General features: G+C 50.1%; 1 protein-coding gene across 3 annotated transcripts in view; it reads left to right on the forward strand.

The window, feature by feature from the left end:
- ATG2A (autophagy related 2A) overlaps window positions 1-18,575 on the forward strand; it is an 86,927-nt gene that overhangs the window by 33,493 nt on the left and 34,859 nt on the right. For all 3 annotated transcript variants that reach the window (XM_087705393.1, XM_087705394.1, XM_087705395.1), the window contains 14 exons: window positions 73-310; window positions 699-801; window positions 906-1,068; window positions 2,044-2,186; window positions 3,901-4,061; window positions 5,085-5,242; window positions 8,824-8,974; window positions 9,850-10,043; window positions 10,781-10,861; window positions 11,071-11,177; window positions 14,840-14,932; window positions 15,688-15,758; window positions 16,900-16,976; window positions 17,665-17,835. In XM_087705393.1, coding sequence (XP_087561519.1) covers window positions 73-310; window positions 699-801; window positions 906-1,068; window positions 2,044-2,186; window positions 3,901-4,061; window positions 5,085-5,242; window positions 8,824-8,974; window positions 9,850-10,043; window positions 10,781-10,861; window positions 11,071-11,177; window positions 14,840-14,932; window positions 15,688-15,758; window positions 16,900-16,976; window positions 17,665-17,835 — 1,911 coding nt within the window. The remainder of the gene's footprint in view (window positions 1-72; window positions 311-698; window positions 802-905; window positions 1,069-2,043; window positions 2,187-3,900; window positions 4,062-5,084; window positions 5,243-8,823; window positions 8,975-9,849; window positions 10,044-10,780; window positions 10,862-11,070; window positions 11,178-14,839; window positions 14,933-15,687; window positions 15,759-16,899; window positions 16,977-17,664; window positions 17,836-18,575) is intronic.

Here is an 18,575-nt window from a genome sequence, read left to right on the forward strand (position 1 = left end):
TCTTGCCAGGAAAAAACACACTTTTCTCCTTCTGAGGTTGTTTTCTCCTTCTCTTCCCCTTGCTGGTGCCAGCCAGGTTTCCCCCCGGCTGCCCAATGGCAGGCCAACGTGCAGCTGGCCGTCCCTAAAGCTTCCCTGCTACTCCAGTTCCCCATCCCGGATCTCCGCGCCTGGGCTGAGAGGCGCGCCTGGGCCGAGAAGGCCGTGCGCAGGGAGCGCTTGCGGCTGGACCTGGCCGGTCTCGAGCTGCGCACGGATCTGGAGCCAACGGGGCCCACCAAGTTAGAAGTCGCCCTGACTGACTTGCACGGTGAGTGAAGAGGGGGATTTGGTTGCTTCCCAAACGTCGCCCTTCCCCAGGAAGACATTGGCAAAGGACAGTTAGTACAGCGGCCAGGACGTTTGGGACTCTATGAGCTGCGGTGGCGTAGTGGTTAGAGTGCAGTACTGCAGGCTATTTCTTTCGACTGCCTGCAATTTGGCAGTTCGAATCTCACCAGGCTCAAGGTTGACACAGCCTTCCGTCCTTCCAAGGTGGGTGAATTGAGGACCCAGATTGTTGGGGGCAAATAGGTGAGGGGGGAAATTTAATTTCACCACTGGTTTGGACTTGCAATATTTGTGAGAATGTATTGATTCTAGGCTGATGACTTGCTTAACTCCGCCCCCGGCTCTCTGCCTGTTCTTCTCCTATGCAGGCATTTATGAAGATGGCGAGACGCTGTCGGTGCCTTGTTTTCGGGTGAGCAAAGCCCCTGATTTACTGGCCCGAGGCGTCGGGAAGAAGTACCTCCTTCCCAAGTAAGTTTCTCGCGAGCGGAGAAGATTCCTGCAGCAACTGAAACTGCAGCATGGGGAGGGAATGGTAGTGGGGATCCAGCTCTCCACCTCCCTCTCCTTGGCAGGCTCATCTTGACCTTCTCCCCAACCCCCACGGATGCCCCTTGGGATTTGGGGCTGGCAGCCGCTGAAGAAGTAGAGCTGTCGACGGTGGAAAGCCCCTGTGAGCTGAAGCAGCCGGAGCCTTCGCCCTTCTCCTCCAAACGGACGATGTACGAGACGGAGGAGGTGAGAGACTTGCTGGTTTGCTCCATCCATTGGTGGGGGGGGGGAAGGGGGGCAGGAGGCAGCATGCTGGGCAAGGAAGCCAAAATTTTGGGGGGGTTACCAAATCTGAAAGCTTAGAAGGCTATGGCAAAAATGATTCAATACAAACAAATTTCTTAACTGTGGTGGCTGGAAGGGCTTTAATTCCCAAAATTCACCAGCTGGCATGCTTTTAAGTACGAGGACTTCAACTCCCAGAATTCCTCAACCAACATGCTTTTAAGTGCGAGGACTTCCACTCCCAGAATTCCCCAGCCAGCATGCTTTTAAGTTTGTGGGATTTGCAGAGTGGAGGAAGAGAAGGACTGTGGGTCTTTTTGAGCTTGGTGGTTTTCTCGCAATAGCAGTTAGACTTATATACCGCTTCATAGGCCTTTCAGGCCTCTCTAAGCAGTTTACAGAGTCAGCATATTGCCCCCAACAACAATCCGGGTCCTCATTTTACCCACCTCGGAAGGATGGAAGGCTGAGTCAACCTTGAGCCGGTGAGATTTGAACCGCTGAACTGCAGATAACAGTCAGCTGAAGTGGCCTGCAGTACTGCAACCTAACCACTGAGCCACCTCGGCTCGCAGACGTTCCATTACCCAACTAAGTAATATCCTCAGTGCTAGAAGGGAGTGAGATTTGCAGAGGGGAGGAAGAGGACTGTGGGGTCTTTCTGAGCTTGGTGGTTTTCTCGCAGACGTTTCATTACCCAACAAAGCAACAACATCACTGCTGTTTAGCAACACATACCAACCCTGAAAGGACAAGCCACTCTACATAAACGAAGAGCAAACCCTACTGCCTTCTACCACTGATGATGTTGCATAGCTGGGTCATGAAACATCTGCAAGAAAACTGTCAAGCTCAGGGAGCACCCAGGACCTCGCGGTTCCAGTCCTAAGCTGCAAATGTTCTGTGGCTATCACCTTCTCCGCTTTCTCTCAAAAGATGGTCATCCCCGGGGACCCCGAGGAGATGGCCGAGTTCCAGAGCCAGACGCTGGCTGCCTCCCGCTACACTCTGGAGCTGACCTTCCCCACCGTCCACATCTTCTTGCCGAGCAAGAAGTTCTACGAGAGCATTTACAACAGGTCAGAACACTCGAAGAACACGGAGTGGGTGGGGACAACATCGCTCTCTCCTACAGAAATATGGGATGTCCTTGGGGGTGGGAGTGGGGGGCTACACCTCCAGGCAGTTGGATTCCCTTAGGCCAGGGGTCGGCAACCTTAAACACTCAAAGAGCCACAAAGCTCCTAACTGGAAGCCCCCCGTTCAATTCTGGAGCTGACCTGAAGTCTGGTTCCCCCCAACGTAGAGTCTCCTCCTAGCAGTGCACCCTTTTTCCTTTTACCAACAGGAAGTCCGCTTCCCCCGCCATAGAGTCTCCTCCTAGCAGTGCATCCTTTTTTACCAACAGGAAGTCCTTTTCCCCCACCATGAAGTCCTTTTCCCCCACCATAGAGTCTCCTCCTAGCAGCTCATCCTTTTTCCTTTTAACAACAGGAAGTCCGCTTTGCCCGCCATAGTCTCCTCCTAATAGTGCACCCTTTTTCCTTTTACCAAGAGGAAGTCCGCTTCCCCTGCCATAGAGTCTCCTCCTAGCAGTGCACCCTTTTTCCTTTTACCAACAGGAAGTCCGCTTTCCCCGCCATAGAGTCTCCTCCTAGCAGTGCATCCTTTTTTACCAACAGGAAGTCCTTTTCCCCCCCCATAGAGTCTCCTCCTAGCAGCTCATCCTTTTTCCTTTTAACAACAGGAAGTCCGCTTTGCCCGCCATAGAGTCTCCTCCTAATAGTGCACCCTTTTTCCTTTTACCAACAGGAAATCTGCTTCCCCCGCCATAGAGTCTCCTCCTAGCAGTGCATCCTTTTCCCTTTTACCAACAGGAAGTCCGCTTCCCCCGCCATAGAGTCTCCTTCTAGCAGGGCATCCTTTTTCCTTTTACCAACAGGAAGTCCAGTTCCCCCACCATAGAGTCTCCTCCTAGCAGTGCATCCTTTTCCCTTTTACCAACAGGAAGTCCGCTTCCCCCGCCATAGACTCTCCTCCTAGCAGTGCATCCTTTTCCCTTTTACCAACAGGAAGTCCGCTTCCCCCGCCATAGAGTCTCCTCCTAGCAGTGCATCCTTTTTTACCAACAGGAAGTCCGCTTCCCCCGCCATAGAGTCTCCTCCTAGCAGGGCATCCTTTTTCCTTTTACCAACAGGAAGTCCAGTTCCCCCACCATAGAGTCTCCTCCTAGCAGTGCATCCTTTTCCCTTTTACCAACAGGAAGTCCGCTTCCCCCGCCATAGAGTCTCCTCCTAGCAGTGCATCCTTTTCCCTTTTACCAACAGGAAGTCCGCTTCCCCCGCCATAGAGTCTCCTCCAAGCAGTGCATCCTTTTTTACCAACAGGAAGTCCGCTTCCCCCGCCATAGAGTCTCTTCCTAGTGCTGTGTCCTTTTTCCCAGGAGACTACAACGGTCATAAATATGAGCCAGTTACCAAACGTTTGAATGTTGATCCTGTGCCCCTAGGGGTGCTGCACCGGCCATGTGTGAAAAGCTATCACAAGTCACTTTTTCAGGGCCGTTGTAACTTTGAATGGTCTCTAAACGAACTGTTATAAGTCGAGGACTCTTTCTAATGGTTGTAAGTGTGAATAAAGCTCAGAAGTCAGTTCCCCCCCCCCCCAATGCTGTTGCAACTTGGAAGGGTCACTGAATGAATGGTTGTAAGTCGAGGACTCCCTTTGTCACTTTCCCCTGCAGGCATGTGGAACCTTTAGAGCTTTTGCGTTCACACTCTCTTCTTTTCACAGGATCAATAATGACCTCCTAATGTGGGAGCCCTTCAGCCCCCTCCCGAGCCCCACCGATCCTCTAGGAGGGGCCGGATCCGCATCCCCCTTTGCCCCCGATGGGCCCCCACCCGCCCACTGGCCAGAGAGCTTCCAGATGTGCAAGTCAGCCTTTAAATTAGGTGAGAAGCAATGTTTGGGTCAGGGGGAGAAGGAGAGCCTTGGGGGCGGGGCTTCCTGAGAAGGAGGGAGGGGAGGGCTGCTTGCTATCCGATTGGCTGTGGCCTGCAGGGTTAGCCATCATTGGATAGAACAAGGGTGGGGAACGAGGGCCCCTTTATTACCTGCGGACTTCAACTCCCAGAATTCCATGCTGGCTCAGGAATTCTGGGAGTTGAAGTCCACAGGTAATAAAGGGGCCCTCATTCCCCACCCCTGGGATTGATGTTTGTTTGTTTGGGATTTGCTAACTTCTATAGGCAATTCATCCCCCCCTTTGCCAAAATCACCCTGCCCATCACCAAGCTTTTAAAGACCTTCCTTCCTTCCTCTCTCTCTCTTTCTGCCTTCCTTCCTTCCTTCCTTCCTTCCTTCCTTCCTTCCTTCCTTCCTTCCTTCCTTCCTTCCTAGCCGCCTATTCGCTGACAGCGACTCTAGGCGGCTTACACATAATAAAAACACAATATAGAAGAAATAAAAAATAATAAAACAACACATGCACACACACATACACACCCTGTGACAACACACACACTCACACCAGCCATTTAATGGACTCCGTCCCACTCTGGGTTCCCCAGGGCCCCTGACAGAACTACGCCTTCGGGGCCTCCTGAACAAGGATCAGAGTGGGTGGGGGGAGGGCCTCCTTTTGGGAGGGATGCTGTTCCAGAGGGAGGGAGCCACTCCCGAGAAGGCCCTTGTTCTGGGTCCCGCCAGATGTACCTCCTTAAGGGATGGGGCCTGCAACATTCCCTGCCCTCCCCACTCAGATGGGTCGGGTGAGTGTGACCGGCAAGAGATTCTCCCTCAGATTACCTAGTCCCAAGCCACGAAGGCCTTTAAATGGGGCAACCAGCACCCCAAATTGCACCCGGAAACAAATTGGCAACCAATACAGGAGAGGTGACACCTGTGCACACCCCAGGTCTGCACAATACCATGCCGGATAGAAACCGGTCCTTCGCCGTTGCTTCTTCTTGCAGATTCGGACTCCGAGGATGACGACTCCCACTTCTACTCGGCGGACGAGACGGGCAGACAGCAGAAAGGAGGGGAGTCGAGGAACCTCTTTCCTCTCAGCTGCATCTCTGTCGTGCTCCGGGTGGGCCAGGGACGCATCACGGCGCTCAGTGATGCCAAAGTGAGAAACGACATTAGCTGCACCCACTGTTGTGTTGGGGGGGACCATTTGCAATGATCCGGGCCAATTTCCCCCCCCCCCAAAAAAAAACTCTGTTCTGACCCAGCTCTTGAAACATGACCAACTCTCTGAACTGAACTCAAAAGATTCCTTTATTAGGAGCGTCAGCAGCCCCGGCAAAAAGTTTCTCTTTCACTGCAGGCTAAGAAGTCCGTCCAGCAGGGGAGACGAATGGTTGTCTGCCCCATCTATTCATCTCCTCCCCCTGCCTTTGATCCCCAGAGCTAGGGTGGGGCTTGCTAGCAGCAGTGGCTCTTCCTTCTCAAGGACCGGCCCATAGATTTCCTCTGCTCTTCTCTCCTCTGCCCCATCTATTCATCTCCGCCCCCTGCCTTTGATCCCCAGAGCTAGGGTGGGGCTTGCTAGCAGCAGTGGCTCTTCCTTCTCAAGGACCGGCCCATAGATTTCCTCTGCTCTCCTCTCCTCTGCCCCATCTATTCATCTCCGCCCCCTGCCTTTGATCCCCAGAGCTAGGGTGGGGCTTGCTAGCAGCAGTGGCTCTTCCTTCTCAAGGACCGGCCTATAGATTTCCTCTGCTCTCCTTTCCTCTGCCACATCTATTCATCTCCTCCCCCTGCCTTTGATCCCCAGAGCTAGGGTGGGGCTTGCTAGCAGCAGTGGCTCTTCCTTCTCAAGGACCGGCCCATAGATTTCCTCTGCTCTCCTCTCCTCTGCCACATCTATTCATCTCTGCCCCCTGTCTTTTATCCCCAGAGCTAGGGTGGGGCTTGCTAGCAGCAGTGGCTCTTCCTTCTCAAGGACCGGCCCATAGATTTCCTCTGCTCTCCTCTCCTCTGCCACATCTATTCATCTCCGCCCCCTGCCTTTGATCCCCAGAGCTAGGGTGGGGCTTGCTAGCAGCAGTGGCTCTTCCTTCTCAAGGACCAGCCCATAGATTTCCTCTGCTCTCCTCTCCTCTGCCACATCTATTCATCTCCGCCCCCTGCCTTTGATCCCCAGAGCTAGGGTGGGGCTTGCTAGCAGCAGTGGCTCTTCCGTCCCAAGGACCAGCCCATAGATTTCCTCTGTTCTCCTCTGCCTTGTGTGCATCAGGCTCTGGACCCAGCTTTTTCTCCTCTTCCTCATCAGCCACCCCCAGACCTGGGGGCTGTTGACTCTCCATCTGAGGGCTGACAGACAGCCCAGACTCCGCTTCTGTCTCTCTCTCTGCCAGCTGTCCACTCCCTCTTCCCCCTCAGAGCTCTCAGGTTGCCTTGATGCTGACCCTGCCTCCCACGCCTCCTCTTCCTCCTCTGATTTGGCTCCTGGAGGGGCTGGTGGCCAACAGGCCACACAACACTTTCTTTCCCACCATCCTGCTTCATATTTGTACAGAGATGCTCCCTCTCCGATCTTTGTCTTCCTTCCTCGGTCTTGCACTTTGTTCTGAGGCCATTCATATCAGCGCCACCAAGTTTGTGTGTTAGATGGGCGGCCATGTGCATTGTCAAAATGATATGAAATGCATTTAGTCCTCGATTTACAATCGAACTCACAATTTCTGTGGCTAAGGGAATCATTCGTTAAGTGAGTTTTGTCCCATTTTACAACCTTCCTTGCCACCGTTGTTAAGTGAATCACTGCAATTGTTAAGTTAGTGACCCGGTTGTTAAGTGAATCTGACCTTCCCTTGGACTTTGCTTGTCGGAAGGTCGCAAAAGGGGATCAGGTGACCCCAGGATATGACAACCGTCAGAAATGTAAGTCCGTTGTTAAGCAGCCGAATGTAAATCACGTGGCCGTGGGGATTCTGTAGCGGTCGCAAGTGTGGAAAATGGTCACAGCTCACTTTTTCCATTGCCGTTGTATCTTCGAATGGTCACTAAGCGAACTGTTGTAAGTCGAGGACTACCTGTAGATGTGTTTATACCTTAGATCCCCTAGGCCAGGGGTGTCAAACTCAATTTCATTGTGGGCTTCATCAGGGTTGCGTTTGATCTCGGAGGGGCTTACTGGGGGCGTGGCCAGGATGGGCATGGCCAGCTCAACGTTGGCGGGGGCACCTGTTGTTTTGCTAGTGAAAATGGGCTCCCGAGCTGTGTTTTTGGTTGCAATGGCTTCCTGCAATCATTGGCCAGAGAAAACACTCGAGGTCCGCTTTCATTGGCAGAGGCACCACGGCCGCTCCTTCGCTGTTTCCAGGTCGACCCCGGGGGCCAGATCTAAGCATCCTGCAGCCCGGATCTGGCCCACGGTTTTGTGGTCCACCGGCAGCCTGCAGAGCTGGCAGTAGCGTCGGACAGCAAGGTGGTTGGGGAGGAACACGGACCAGTCTTGGAGTCAGGGGAAGGCTCTGATGAGGCCTCTGTGTCGGAGGCAGAGAGGGGGCCAGGGGCCATCTGGAAGTTATGTGCTGCCTCCGGAGCCTCCAGAGTCGGACACCAGCGAGACAGAGGAACAGGGGGAGCCTGTTCCCAGTGCTCGCATGTGCAGAGCTGCCAGAAGGCAAGAACAGTTACGACAGAAGGGATGACTCGGGAGTAAGGTTTGGAGGTGATTAGCCCCTCCCATAGGACATAAAGGAGGAGCAACTTGATTCGTGCTCTTTGGTTTACCTTCTGAAGCTCCGTTTTGACTCTTTGCTCTTTGTGGCCCTGCCAAGCTATGTATTTGCCAATTAAGTCTTTGGCAGCATTTCAAGGAAGATAAAGGTGGATGCTTATCAGCCTTATCCCGAAAGACTTTGGCAGACTTCTGTCGGACTCTTTACAAACTATTTGGGACTCATTATGGACTGTGAATGAACATAATTCACAGCCTTTGAAATGAAAAGAAGGTTTTTTTGGACTAAGCGTGTGGTTTTTACTGCATCAGGTCAGAGCATGCAAGCCTTGAGTTTGAGAGCCCCGCCCTAGGCCCTTCCTGCTTCTCAACTGCCTTCACTCAGCCTAGCTCCATCTCTTTTTTCCCCCTTGTCTAGCCTAATATATATCCCTCCCCCCTCCCCCCTCTCTCCCCCCCCCCCGACTTCCCAGAACCCGTACACGGTATGGATTTTTAACAAACACAGTCTAAAATCTATTGAGAAAAAAGAAATAAAGAAATTAATAACATTCTTGACCTTAGCTTCTTCTTGCTGAGCTAACTTTAAACAATTTAAATCATTTCTGATCTTAAGCAGAGGCTAACTGGAATTTCTTGGTCCTGTATTTATTTTTTATATAGTCAATCCATTTTTTCCAGTCTCGTTTATATCTCTCATTTGAATGATCTTTAAGATATGCCGATATTTTAGCCATCTCAGCTAAGTTTGTAACTTTCAATGTCCATTCTTGGATTGTAGGCAAGTCTTCCTTCTTCCAGTATTGCGCCACCAACAGTCTTGCTGCCGTTATTAGATGCAGAATCAAGTTAGTCTCTACCACTGTAAAGTCAGTACATATACCTAGTAAGAATAACTGAGGAGCAAACTTTATCCTTCTTTTAAAGATATTTTGCATAACCCACCATATTTTTATCCAAAATGCCTTAACCTTTTGGCAGGTCCATCTCTGACTCAGTTCTTCTGCTCGTCTCTGCAGGGCGAAGGAGGCAAGAAGCTGGAAGCCGCTCACGGGGAACTCGTCCTGGATGTGGAGAATGGGAGCCTCTTCAGCGTCTCACACTACAAAGGCCGTGAGGACATTGGCTACTTCTGCATCGAGGCCGAGAAAGTGGCACTTTATCACAAAGGTTGGGATCCACATCTAGTGCCAGTGTGTGTGTGTGTGTGTGTGTGTAGGCAACCGGCTCAGTTGAATTGTCCTGTAGAACAGGGGTCCCCAACTCGTGAGCCGCAGCCCATTCACAAGTAGGTCGTGTGAAAGACCAGCTGGTGTGTGTGCCTGAGCACGCGTGCACAGCTCCACTCGCGTATGTGTCACAGATGTTCGTTGTCTCACTTGCGTGAGCATCACCAAAACTCATGGCCCTACTTGTGCAAGTGTCACGGACACTCTGAGGCCCCACTCGTGAGCATCGGTGCCTCAGTCTCGTGAGTATTGTTGGTGCTTGGAGCATCACTTGTGCAAGCAACGGGTGCATGTGCACACACATACACTTATCCACACACATACACTTATTCCTCCCACAAAACCATTCCCTCTTTTCCCCCGTCTCTTCCTCTGGGCCGCCAACCCGGACAGGTTGGGGAACTCTGCTGTAGAGCAACTATTTGAGAAGGGCAGTCTTCATTCCCCAAAGATCCCCAGGCAGTATCCGACTTCCCACTGGCTTCCCCACTGATTTTGGCCCCAGAAAAACAGCAGGAAGTTCCCACGCCTAATGACTGTTAAAAATAGCAATCAGGTTTGCTGAGATTGCCATCATTAAGCAGTTCCGCTTTGTGAACTCAGTGTTTACAGATGGAAACCCTGATTCCAAATTTTGCCATAAATCGGGGACTCTATTTCTTGTTTTGGGGAACGCGTCTGACATTTTTGTCCGACTGTACCCTTGCTGCTTTTTCTTCTTCTAATTTTTGGAGTAGGGGGAGACAGTAAACGGGGTTGGGAAGAGACAAAGACCATGGCAGCTTATCTTAATCCATGATGCTTTCTCTCCCCCAGCTGTCGTGGAGGACTATCTTACAGCTGAGCATCTGGAGATTCCCAATTTCCTGCCCCCTGACGGGCTACACCCCACCATCTACGCCTCCCAAGAGGGGCCCATCAGCTGGCCTCTGGGGGCCAAGAAGGACGGCCCCTTCAAGATGTTGTCCGTGGCCATTCAGATCAAGCTGGATATGGAGAAGAACATAAAGGTACTGGTCTCAGCCAGCCTTCTGAAGTAATGATAAGCCACTTAACTCACGAGTAAAACAAATCCCTTTTCAAAACAGGATAGGAACAATCTTTTAATCGTGGGTAAACAACAACCAAATGTAATTACTTTATTTTTTGCAATATAAGACACATTCCCACCCCTCCTAAAGAGGGTCAAAATTTGGATGTATCTTATACACCAAATGTAGTCCCGCCCACCCGCTGGCCCCCACTCTTTGGCAATTTGCCTCCTTGTAGCAAACAGCGACCACCTGGTTTCAATGACAGCACCATGATTAGCACAAGCAACTGATTGTCGGGCCTCCCCACGATCAGCTGTTTCAGGCTGCAGGGATTGCCACAGCCTATTGCTGCCTCTGCGCACCCAGTTTTCGGCCTCTGCATCTTGTTTTCGGTCTCTGCGCGCCCCGTTTTCCACCCATTCCGATCCCCACCGTGTAGAACTGGTGGAAAATGGGGCGCGAGGAGGCCGAAAACAGGATGCGGAGGCAGCAATGGGCAATGGCAATACCTGCAGCCTCAAACAGCTGATCAGCCCGACAATCAGCTGCTTGTGCTAATCAGGCTGTGTTGAAACTGAAATGGGCTGTTTGCTGCAAGGAGGCAAATTGCTGGGAGGCAGATTTTTTTTTCTTGTCTTCCTCCCGGGCAAAGGAGGGCCAAACACACGGGGAGAAAACCTACATGTGACTCACATTTTCCTTCTGGGTTACAGGAGTTCTTGGTGACGCTGCGCCTCGAGGGTGCCACCATACGGCACCGCATGGCTCTAGCCCACCAGAGCTGGTACACGCAGGTGAGGACGGATCCCCCCAAAGAAGGTTGGCTGCTTTCTGGTTAGAGGAGGAGCTGGGGAGGGTCTGAGCAGCACCTGGGAGCCGCCCCTTTCTCTATCCTCTCTTAGACCGGGCTGAGCTTAACTCCCGGGTGCTGGAGATCCGGCGGGCCAGGGCAGGGCTCCGGGGCTCTGGGTTCAAGTCTCACGGCCCCATCTCCTTCTGCCAGTTGATCGACTTCCTGGATGTGCTGGATGACCCCATCCTGGGCTTCGTGCCCCCCGCCATCATCACCGTTTTGCACACCCACCTCTTCAACTGTGCTGTGGATTACAGGTAATGGTGTTGGAAATCCGAAGAGAGGGGGAGAAGGAGGAGGTCTGAATTTGAGGTTGCTTGAGCTGCCTGGGGAAAGAGGCTGGGACTTTCTGGTTGGGTTCCCACGACATGCTAAACCCAGGTTCAACCAGGGGCAGAGATTTAAACTGGAAATAAGGGGGAATTTCCTGACAGGGAGAACAATCAACCCGTGGAACAGAAGTTGCTTTCAAAAGTTGTGGGAGCTTCATCCCTGGAGGCTTCCAAGAAGAGACTGGACTGCTCATCTGTCAGAAATGGTGTAGGGTCTCCTGCTTGAGCAGGGGGTTGGCCTAGATGACCTCTAAGGTCCCTTCCAACTCTGTTAATCTGTTATTCTGACCTGCACTTGAATTAGGGGTGACATGATAGCAATATTTGAGAGTCCTAAGTATTGTCCCTCCCACATCTCTTGGTTGAGCAGGGGGGGAGGGGGTTGTACTAGAATATCTTCAAGGTGACCTGATTAATATCAGTGTTCCAATATTTGAGCGGCTGCCACAAGGAAGAAGGGGGCTCAGCCTATTCTCCAAATAGGACAAGAAGCAGCAGATGGAAACTGATCAACCTAGAACTAAGGAATTTTCTAGCATTGAGAACAATTAACCAGTGGAATAGCTTGTCTGCAAAAGTTGTAGAGGCTCCGTCACTGGAGGCTTTTAAGAAGAGAATGGACAACCATTTGTCTGAAATGGTATATAGGGTTTCCTGCTCGAGCAGGGGGTTGGACTAGATGACCTCCAAGGTCCCTTCCAACTCTGTTATCCTAACCTCTACTTGGGTTTCATTCCAGCCTCTTCAACCAGCTGCTGGAGTTTTGGGGTGACTTGCACCCAAGATTGATGTGCTATGACTTCCCCCCCCTCTCCACCATTAGAGCTGGCTGGGGAATTCTGGGAGTTGAAGTCCACCCCTCTTAAAAGTTCTCAAGGTTAAGAAACATTGCAGTTAGATTGCATAGTCAAATGGAGTAAAAGTCTTAAGGGACAAATATGGGAGGAAAACTAATAAGAAAATAAGATTAAAGATTCGGATGTGGGTAAGAGATGACGGATAAGGAAAAATAGATTAAAATAATATTTTTATGAATATATTTCAATAATGCCTATTAATATTAGAATTATACATGTTGGACAATTATTTTAGCAGTGTGATAGATATTAGGATAATATCTTAATATAAATAAACATAAAGAATTGGAAAATGACTGTACTACTAAATATGTATAAAAATATGAATAGCAATGAAATGTTAGAATTAAACATGGGTGATTAAACGTGTATGTGTATTTATATAGATCCACCCTGTTTCCATGAAAATAAGACCTCCCCGGATAATAAGCCCAATCGGGCTTTTGAGTGAATGCGCTAAAATAACCCCTCCACCGAAAATAATCCCTCCCTGAAAATATTGCAACACAGCAGCCGCCATGAGGTGACCACACTTGCTGCCTCCTGCACCTCAAAAACAATAAGAACGCCCTGAAGGAAATTATACACACACAAACACACACACACACACACACACACACACACAAAATAATACAATAATACTATTGCAGAGTTGGAAGGGACCGTGTAGGTCTTCACCCCCTGCCTAGGCAGGAAACCCTATACCGTTCCAGACAAATTATATATATATTTGTATATAATATATAAACAAATATATATTTGTTTTCGTAGATTTTCATGGGTATAGGTATTCAGATCATGACGTATTTGGGTCTTTTCCCGTGTAAGATTGACAGTATCTTGGCAACGATTCGACAAGGTCCCACTCGCCATCTTTAGGCTGGTGCCTTCGGCTTCGTGCTTGTGCGAGCAAAGCGTGATCAGAGCTGCCATCTTTCTATAAATACTGGAGGCGGTGTGTGGAGTGCTGGCTTTGTTGCTGTAAGCGGATTGGTTGGCTGTGTTGTTACATCTTGATTAGTTGATGGAGTTGATGTATGCAGATTAGTCGCCGGTTTCGTAACATCCTGTGTGGCTGAGGTACTAGCTGTGTGCCCATTAGTCTTTTGTGTTGTAACGACCTGGATAATGGGCTGTGTGATGACATCCTGAGTCTTTGCGTTGTAACCTCCTGATGTAATGTCCTGAGCAGATGACTGTGATGTAACATCCGGGGCTTTGGTTTGGCTCCGAGTTTGCGGTCTGGCCATGTGTTCATGGCGTGTGTCAGTTTGCTTTGTGAGGGGGTCAGAGAGGGGTGCAGCAGTTGGTGATGCCGCCGTGGTTTGGCTTCTGGGGTGGTGATTGCATTTCATCTATGGGTCTATGGGATGGGTTTGAGTTTGAGTCTGGTGAGGGTGATTGGTGGGGGGCGTCCTGTGTTGTTCTGTGTCAGGTGCCCGTTTTCGTGGCTGGGACTTGTGTGTTTTTCAGGGCTGGTTTCCAGAGGTTTGGTAGGCGGGAGGTATCGTCACGTTTATTCATGTTGTGGGGGGTGTCTCTCTATTTCGATAGCTTCCGTAATTATTCTCTTGTTGAAGTGTTCAGTTTGGAGATTAATTTGGTTCCTTCAAAATTAATTTCATGTCCTGTTGCTTTAAGGCAGTGTTTCTCAACCTTGGCAACTTGAAGATGTCCGGACTTCAATTCCCAGAATTGGGGAATTCTGGGAATTGAAGTCCGGACATCTTCAAGTTGTCAAGGTTGAGAAACACTGCTTTAAGGTGCTGGAAGAGGGAGGAAGTTTTTTCTTCTTTTCTGACTGTGTTCTTGTGTTCTGCAATGTGTGCATTTACTCGCCATTAGCTTGTCCAATGTTTGCGGCTGGGCAGATTTTGCATGGTATTTCGTAGACTCCTTGGTTTTCTAGCTGGATCTTCTCTTTGGGGTTTGTGACTTCCGGTTTGCTTGTAGGGTCGTTTTTTCCCCCTCCGGAAGCTTCAGGAAAGCTCCTGAAGCCTCCGGAAGGCCTCTGGGAGGGCGGGGGAGGCTGTTTTCGCCCTCCCCAGGCTCCTATAAAGCCTCTGGAGCCTGGGGAGGGCGAAAAAAAGCATGCAAAAAATGGGGGGGGGTTGCCTGTCATGCACACATGCGCGCTGGGGTGGGTGTGTGTCATTATGGGTGCGGCACGCCTGCGCACGACCCCCCTGCACTCCCCCCACTTATGGCACGCAAGACAAAAAAAAGTTCGCCATCGCTGCTCTAGAATGTTCAAATTATTAGACTTATTTTTGAAAGACTGCTTTATTATTGCTCTAGACAACTTAACAAAATGAAGCAGCTTTTTAAAATAAATGCTCGATCTGAAGAGAGGCTCAATGCTATTGTATCTTCCTTTAAATAGCAGAGAATGACTCTACTTCCAGAAAGCCACATCAATTTTAACAGCTTCTGTACAAGTATAGTCTGAAATGTAACACTACAAACAGTGTATATCGCTTGTGCTGTTTGCTGTTTGTTGCAAGGAGGCAAATTGTTGAGAGGCAGATATTTTTCCCTTGTTTTCCTCCCCCAAATCTAGGTGCGCCTTATACTTTGGAGCATCTTATACTCCGAAAAATACGGTATGTTTATGTGTACTGAAATGTATGATACCATTCACACCACGTATAAAGAATATAAAAAATAAAAATGTGATTGTAAGATTGAGGAACATTGCCCCAAGGCTGACCTTCGCTTTCTTCTTCACAGGCCTCTCTACTTACCCCTCCGGGTTCTCATCACGGCGGAGACCTTCACCCTCTCCAGTAACATCATTGTGGACACCTCGGTCTTCCTCCTTCGGTGAGTTGTGGCGCTGAGCCCTCCAAATCTCTTGGTGTGTGTGTGTGTGTGTGTAACAGAAGGGGTCTCAAGGAAGCTGAGCCCCAGGGAAAAAAGAGGCGGATTTGGGGCTAGAATGCAGGGAGCCAGCTGCCCATTTCCTCCTCCTTTGCAGACAAATTTAAAAACCCGCATGCACGCCAGGAAAGACGCATCGAATCTAGGGTGGGTGCGCCTGTTTGTAACTGTCGGCATGTTGCACCTGTTGGATTCCGCATGGATTTCCTTTTCCCCCAAGAATTGAGAAATGGGTGGCTCAGTGACTAAGACGCTGAGCTTGTTGATGAGAAAGGTCGGCAGTTTGGTGGTTCGAATCCCTAGCGCCGCGTAACGGAGTGAGTTCCTGTGACTTGACCAAGCTTCTGCCAAGTTAGGAGTTCGAAAGCACGTAAAACAATGCAAGTAGAAAAATAGGGACCACCTTTGCTGGGAAGGGAACAGCGGCGTTTAGTCATGCTGGCCATATGACCACGGAGACATCATCTGACAGCTCTGACTCTGGCTTCGAAACGGAGATGAGCATTGCGCCCTAGAGTCGGGAACCAATAAGAACTGGAGGGAAAGGAATCTTTCCCCCCTTGCTGGATTCTCAACAATCTCACCTGTAAGAGATGGGCAGCAAACATATTTAACGGGGAATTAAAAATGTACGGGTGCTCAATTTTTAAAACAGCTCAAGTGGATCCTAAAACCGAACCTGTTTATTCTCCCGCTAGGTTCATTTTGGATAACTCCACGCTGTTCCTCTCCAACAAGTGTGACACAGAGACCGGTGACCTAAATAAAGGTACTCCCCTCTTATCCCCCTCCCCGCCTGCCCCCCCCCCCCCATGGAAATTTTCCTGGGCAAATGCCATGGCTTTTGTGAAAAAGGTTGGTAGCCATCAGCCTTAAAACAGGAGAGATAATACATTATATAATTATAGCAGGTTATAAAGCCTTAGTAAGGCCATACCTAGAGTACTGGATCCAGTTTTGGTCACCACATTATAAAAAGAGGTTGAGACTCTAGAAAGAGTGCAGAGAAGAGCAACCAGGATGATGGGGGGACTGGAGGCTAAAACAGACGATGAACGGTTGCAGGAACTGGGCCTGGCCAGTCTAGGGAAGAGAAGAACCAGGGGAGACAGGAGAGCATCTTCCAATATTTGAGGGGCTGCCCCAGAGAGGAGGAAGGGGGTCAAGCTATTCTCCAAAGCCCCCAAAGGCCAGAGAAGGAAGAATGGATGGAAACTGACCAAGGAGAGATTCAACCTGGAAATAAGGAAGAAGAACAATCAACCCATGGAACAGAAGTTGCCTTTGGAAGTTGTGGGAGCTTCATCCCTGGAGGCTTTCAAGAAAAGACAGGACTGCCCTCTGTCAGAAAGGGTGCAGGGTCTCCTGCTTGGGCAGAAGGAGGGGCTGGACTAGATGACTCACAAAGTCCCTTCCGACTCTGTTAATCTGTTAGAGATGGCTCAGCTCAGACGACTCTCTATTTTTGATATTATTTTTACTCCTGTTACGTTTTTATTACAGTCCCTAAAGTCATTAAGTTACAATTTTTCCCAGTTTCCAGCAAAAAAAAAAAAGCCTTTTGCAAACAGGAGATTTGCTTAAGTTCTATAGCAGGGGGTTTACTTTTAAGATTGATGGACTTCAACTCCCAGATTTTCCCAGCGGCCAATCTTAAAGCTGCCAAGGTTATACACCCTGATCTACAAAGTTCGCTTAACAACCACTGCAAAACAGGTCACAAAATTGGGCGCTATCATGTGGCGATCTTTTTATCCACCGCCATGACTTAATGACCATAATTGTGGTCTCACTTACAGTCATAAGCCGAGGAACTGCCTGCAAACTGGAAGTTCCAGGACTTGCCCACGCCTTCCTCCGTCATGTTTCTTACTTACCAAGTTCCAGTTTTGTCTTTTCTCTCGGCCCAGATTATGTTTGCGTGGTAGAAGTAGATCTCTTGGAACTGGTCATCACTACGTGGAAAGGAGCAACCACTGGCAAACTGGTAGGTCCCTAGAGGCTGCATTGCCAATGTGGGGCTCATGGGCTCCAGGGGTGCCTTACTCGACTTTGTCTCCCCAATATTTTTCTCTCTTCAATTCTTCTATCCATCCATCCATCCATCCATCCATCCATCCATCCATCCATCCTCTATATCTATCTATCATCTGTCTGTCTGTCTGTCTGTCTGTCCGTCCACCCACCCACCCACCCACCTCTATCTATCTATCTATCTATCTATCTATCTATCTATCTATCTATCTATCTATCTATCTATCTATCTATCTATCTATCTATCTATCTCTATCCATCCCATCCCATCCCATCCCATCAAGATACCATGGAGTTGCCATGATAATGACTTCACAGTATTCCACAAGGGGGCTCCCTCTGGTAAGGATGGACTTCAACTCCCAGAATTCCCCAGCCAGTGTCCTTTAAGAGGGGTAGACTTCAACTCCCAGAATTCCCCAGCCAGCATGCTTTAAGATGGGAGGACTTCAACTCCCAGAATCCCCTAGCCAGCATGTTTCCAGATTCTGGTATTCTGGGAATTGAAGTCCACACATTTTCCAAATCTCCAAGGTCCAGCAACACCATCTGAACTGTTTGGTGGAAATCTGGGGCTCCCTGCTGTCAAAGTGACTTGCCTTCTGTTTGTCTCTCCCCCCCCCCTCCTCCCCCTGGGGCAGACCCGGCCCCTCTTCGAGCTCCGCTGCTCCAACAACGTGGTGCACATCCACACCTGCGCTGACTCTTGTGCCGCCCTTGCCAACCTCATCCAGTACGTGGTCAACAAAGGGGACCAGCACCCACCCCCTCGGCACGACAGCCCCACTGAGATTGCGGGGCAGAAGGTGCAGGTGAGTCCAAAGGGGTGGGTGGGTGGGACTCTCTGACTAAGTTTGCGTCCTCAATGTACGACCATAATTGGGCCCAGAATTTCTGCTGCTAAGCAGGGGTTGGGGTTCCAAATAGCATCCAAAATTAAATCAGAGTCTGAGGCAGTGGTGAGTTCCAGCCGGTACGGCCCGGTACGGCCGTACCAGTAGTAGTCAGGAGCAGCGGCCACCGTACTGGTACAGTGCTTCGTTTGGCCCACCCGCCTGCCCACGTTCCATACCTGTTTTTGAAGCAACCGGGCCAATTGTGCATGCACGCACAGTGTACGGCGCCTGGGCGACCTCTAACGAGCAGCTGGGTGTCGTAGGGGCAGTGGAGTGTGCATGCATGCGCAGCGCATGTCCGACCCGTGCACGAACGGACCACAGGCAGCGTACCAGTAGTGGCAGTAGGAGCATCCCACAACTGGTCCGAGGCAAAGGATTCCTCAAAGTTCCAATTTATTAAGAGAGCCACGTTGGAACATCTAGTCCTCGATTTACAACAGTTTGTTTAGTGATCATTTGAAGTTAACACTGAAAGAAGAGACTTATGACCATTTTTCATACTTACGATCCTTATGGTTGCGTGACCAAAATCCAGAAGCTTGCCAACTGGCTCACATTTATGACGGTCGCAGTGTCCAAGTGTGTGTGTTTGTGTGTGTGTGTGGGATGTGATCCTCTTTTCTGACCTTCTGACCAACCAAGTCCAGATTCGC

Source organism: Thamnophis sirtalis, unplaced genomic scaffold (assembly GCF_051295495.1).
Source record: "Thamnophis sirtalis isolate CommonGarterSnake01/CBP01778 unplaced genomic scaffold, rThaSir2_p1.2 scaffold_2, whole genome shotgun sequence".
NCBI classification, from domain to species: Eukaryota; Metazoa; Chordata; class Lepidosauria; order Squamata; family Natricidae; genus Thamnophis; species Thamnophis sirtalis.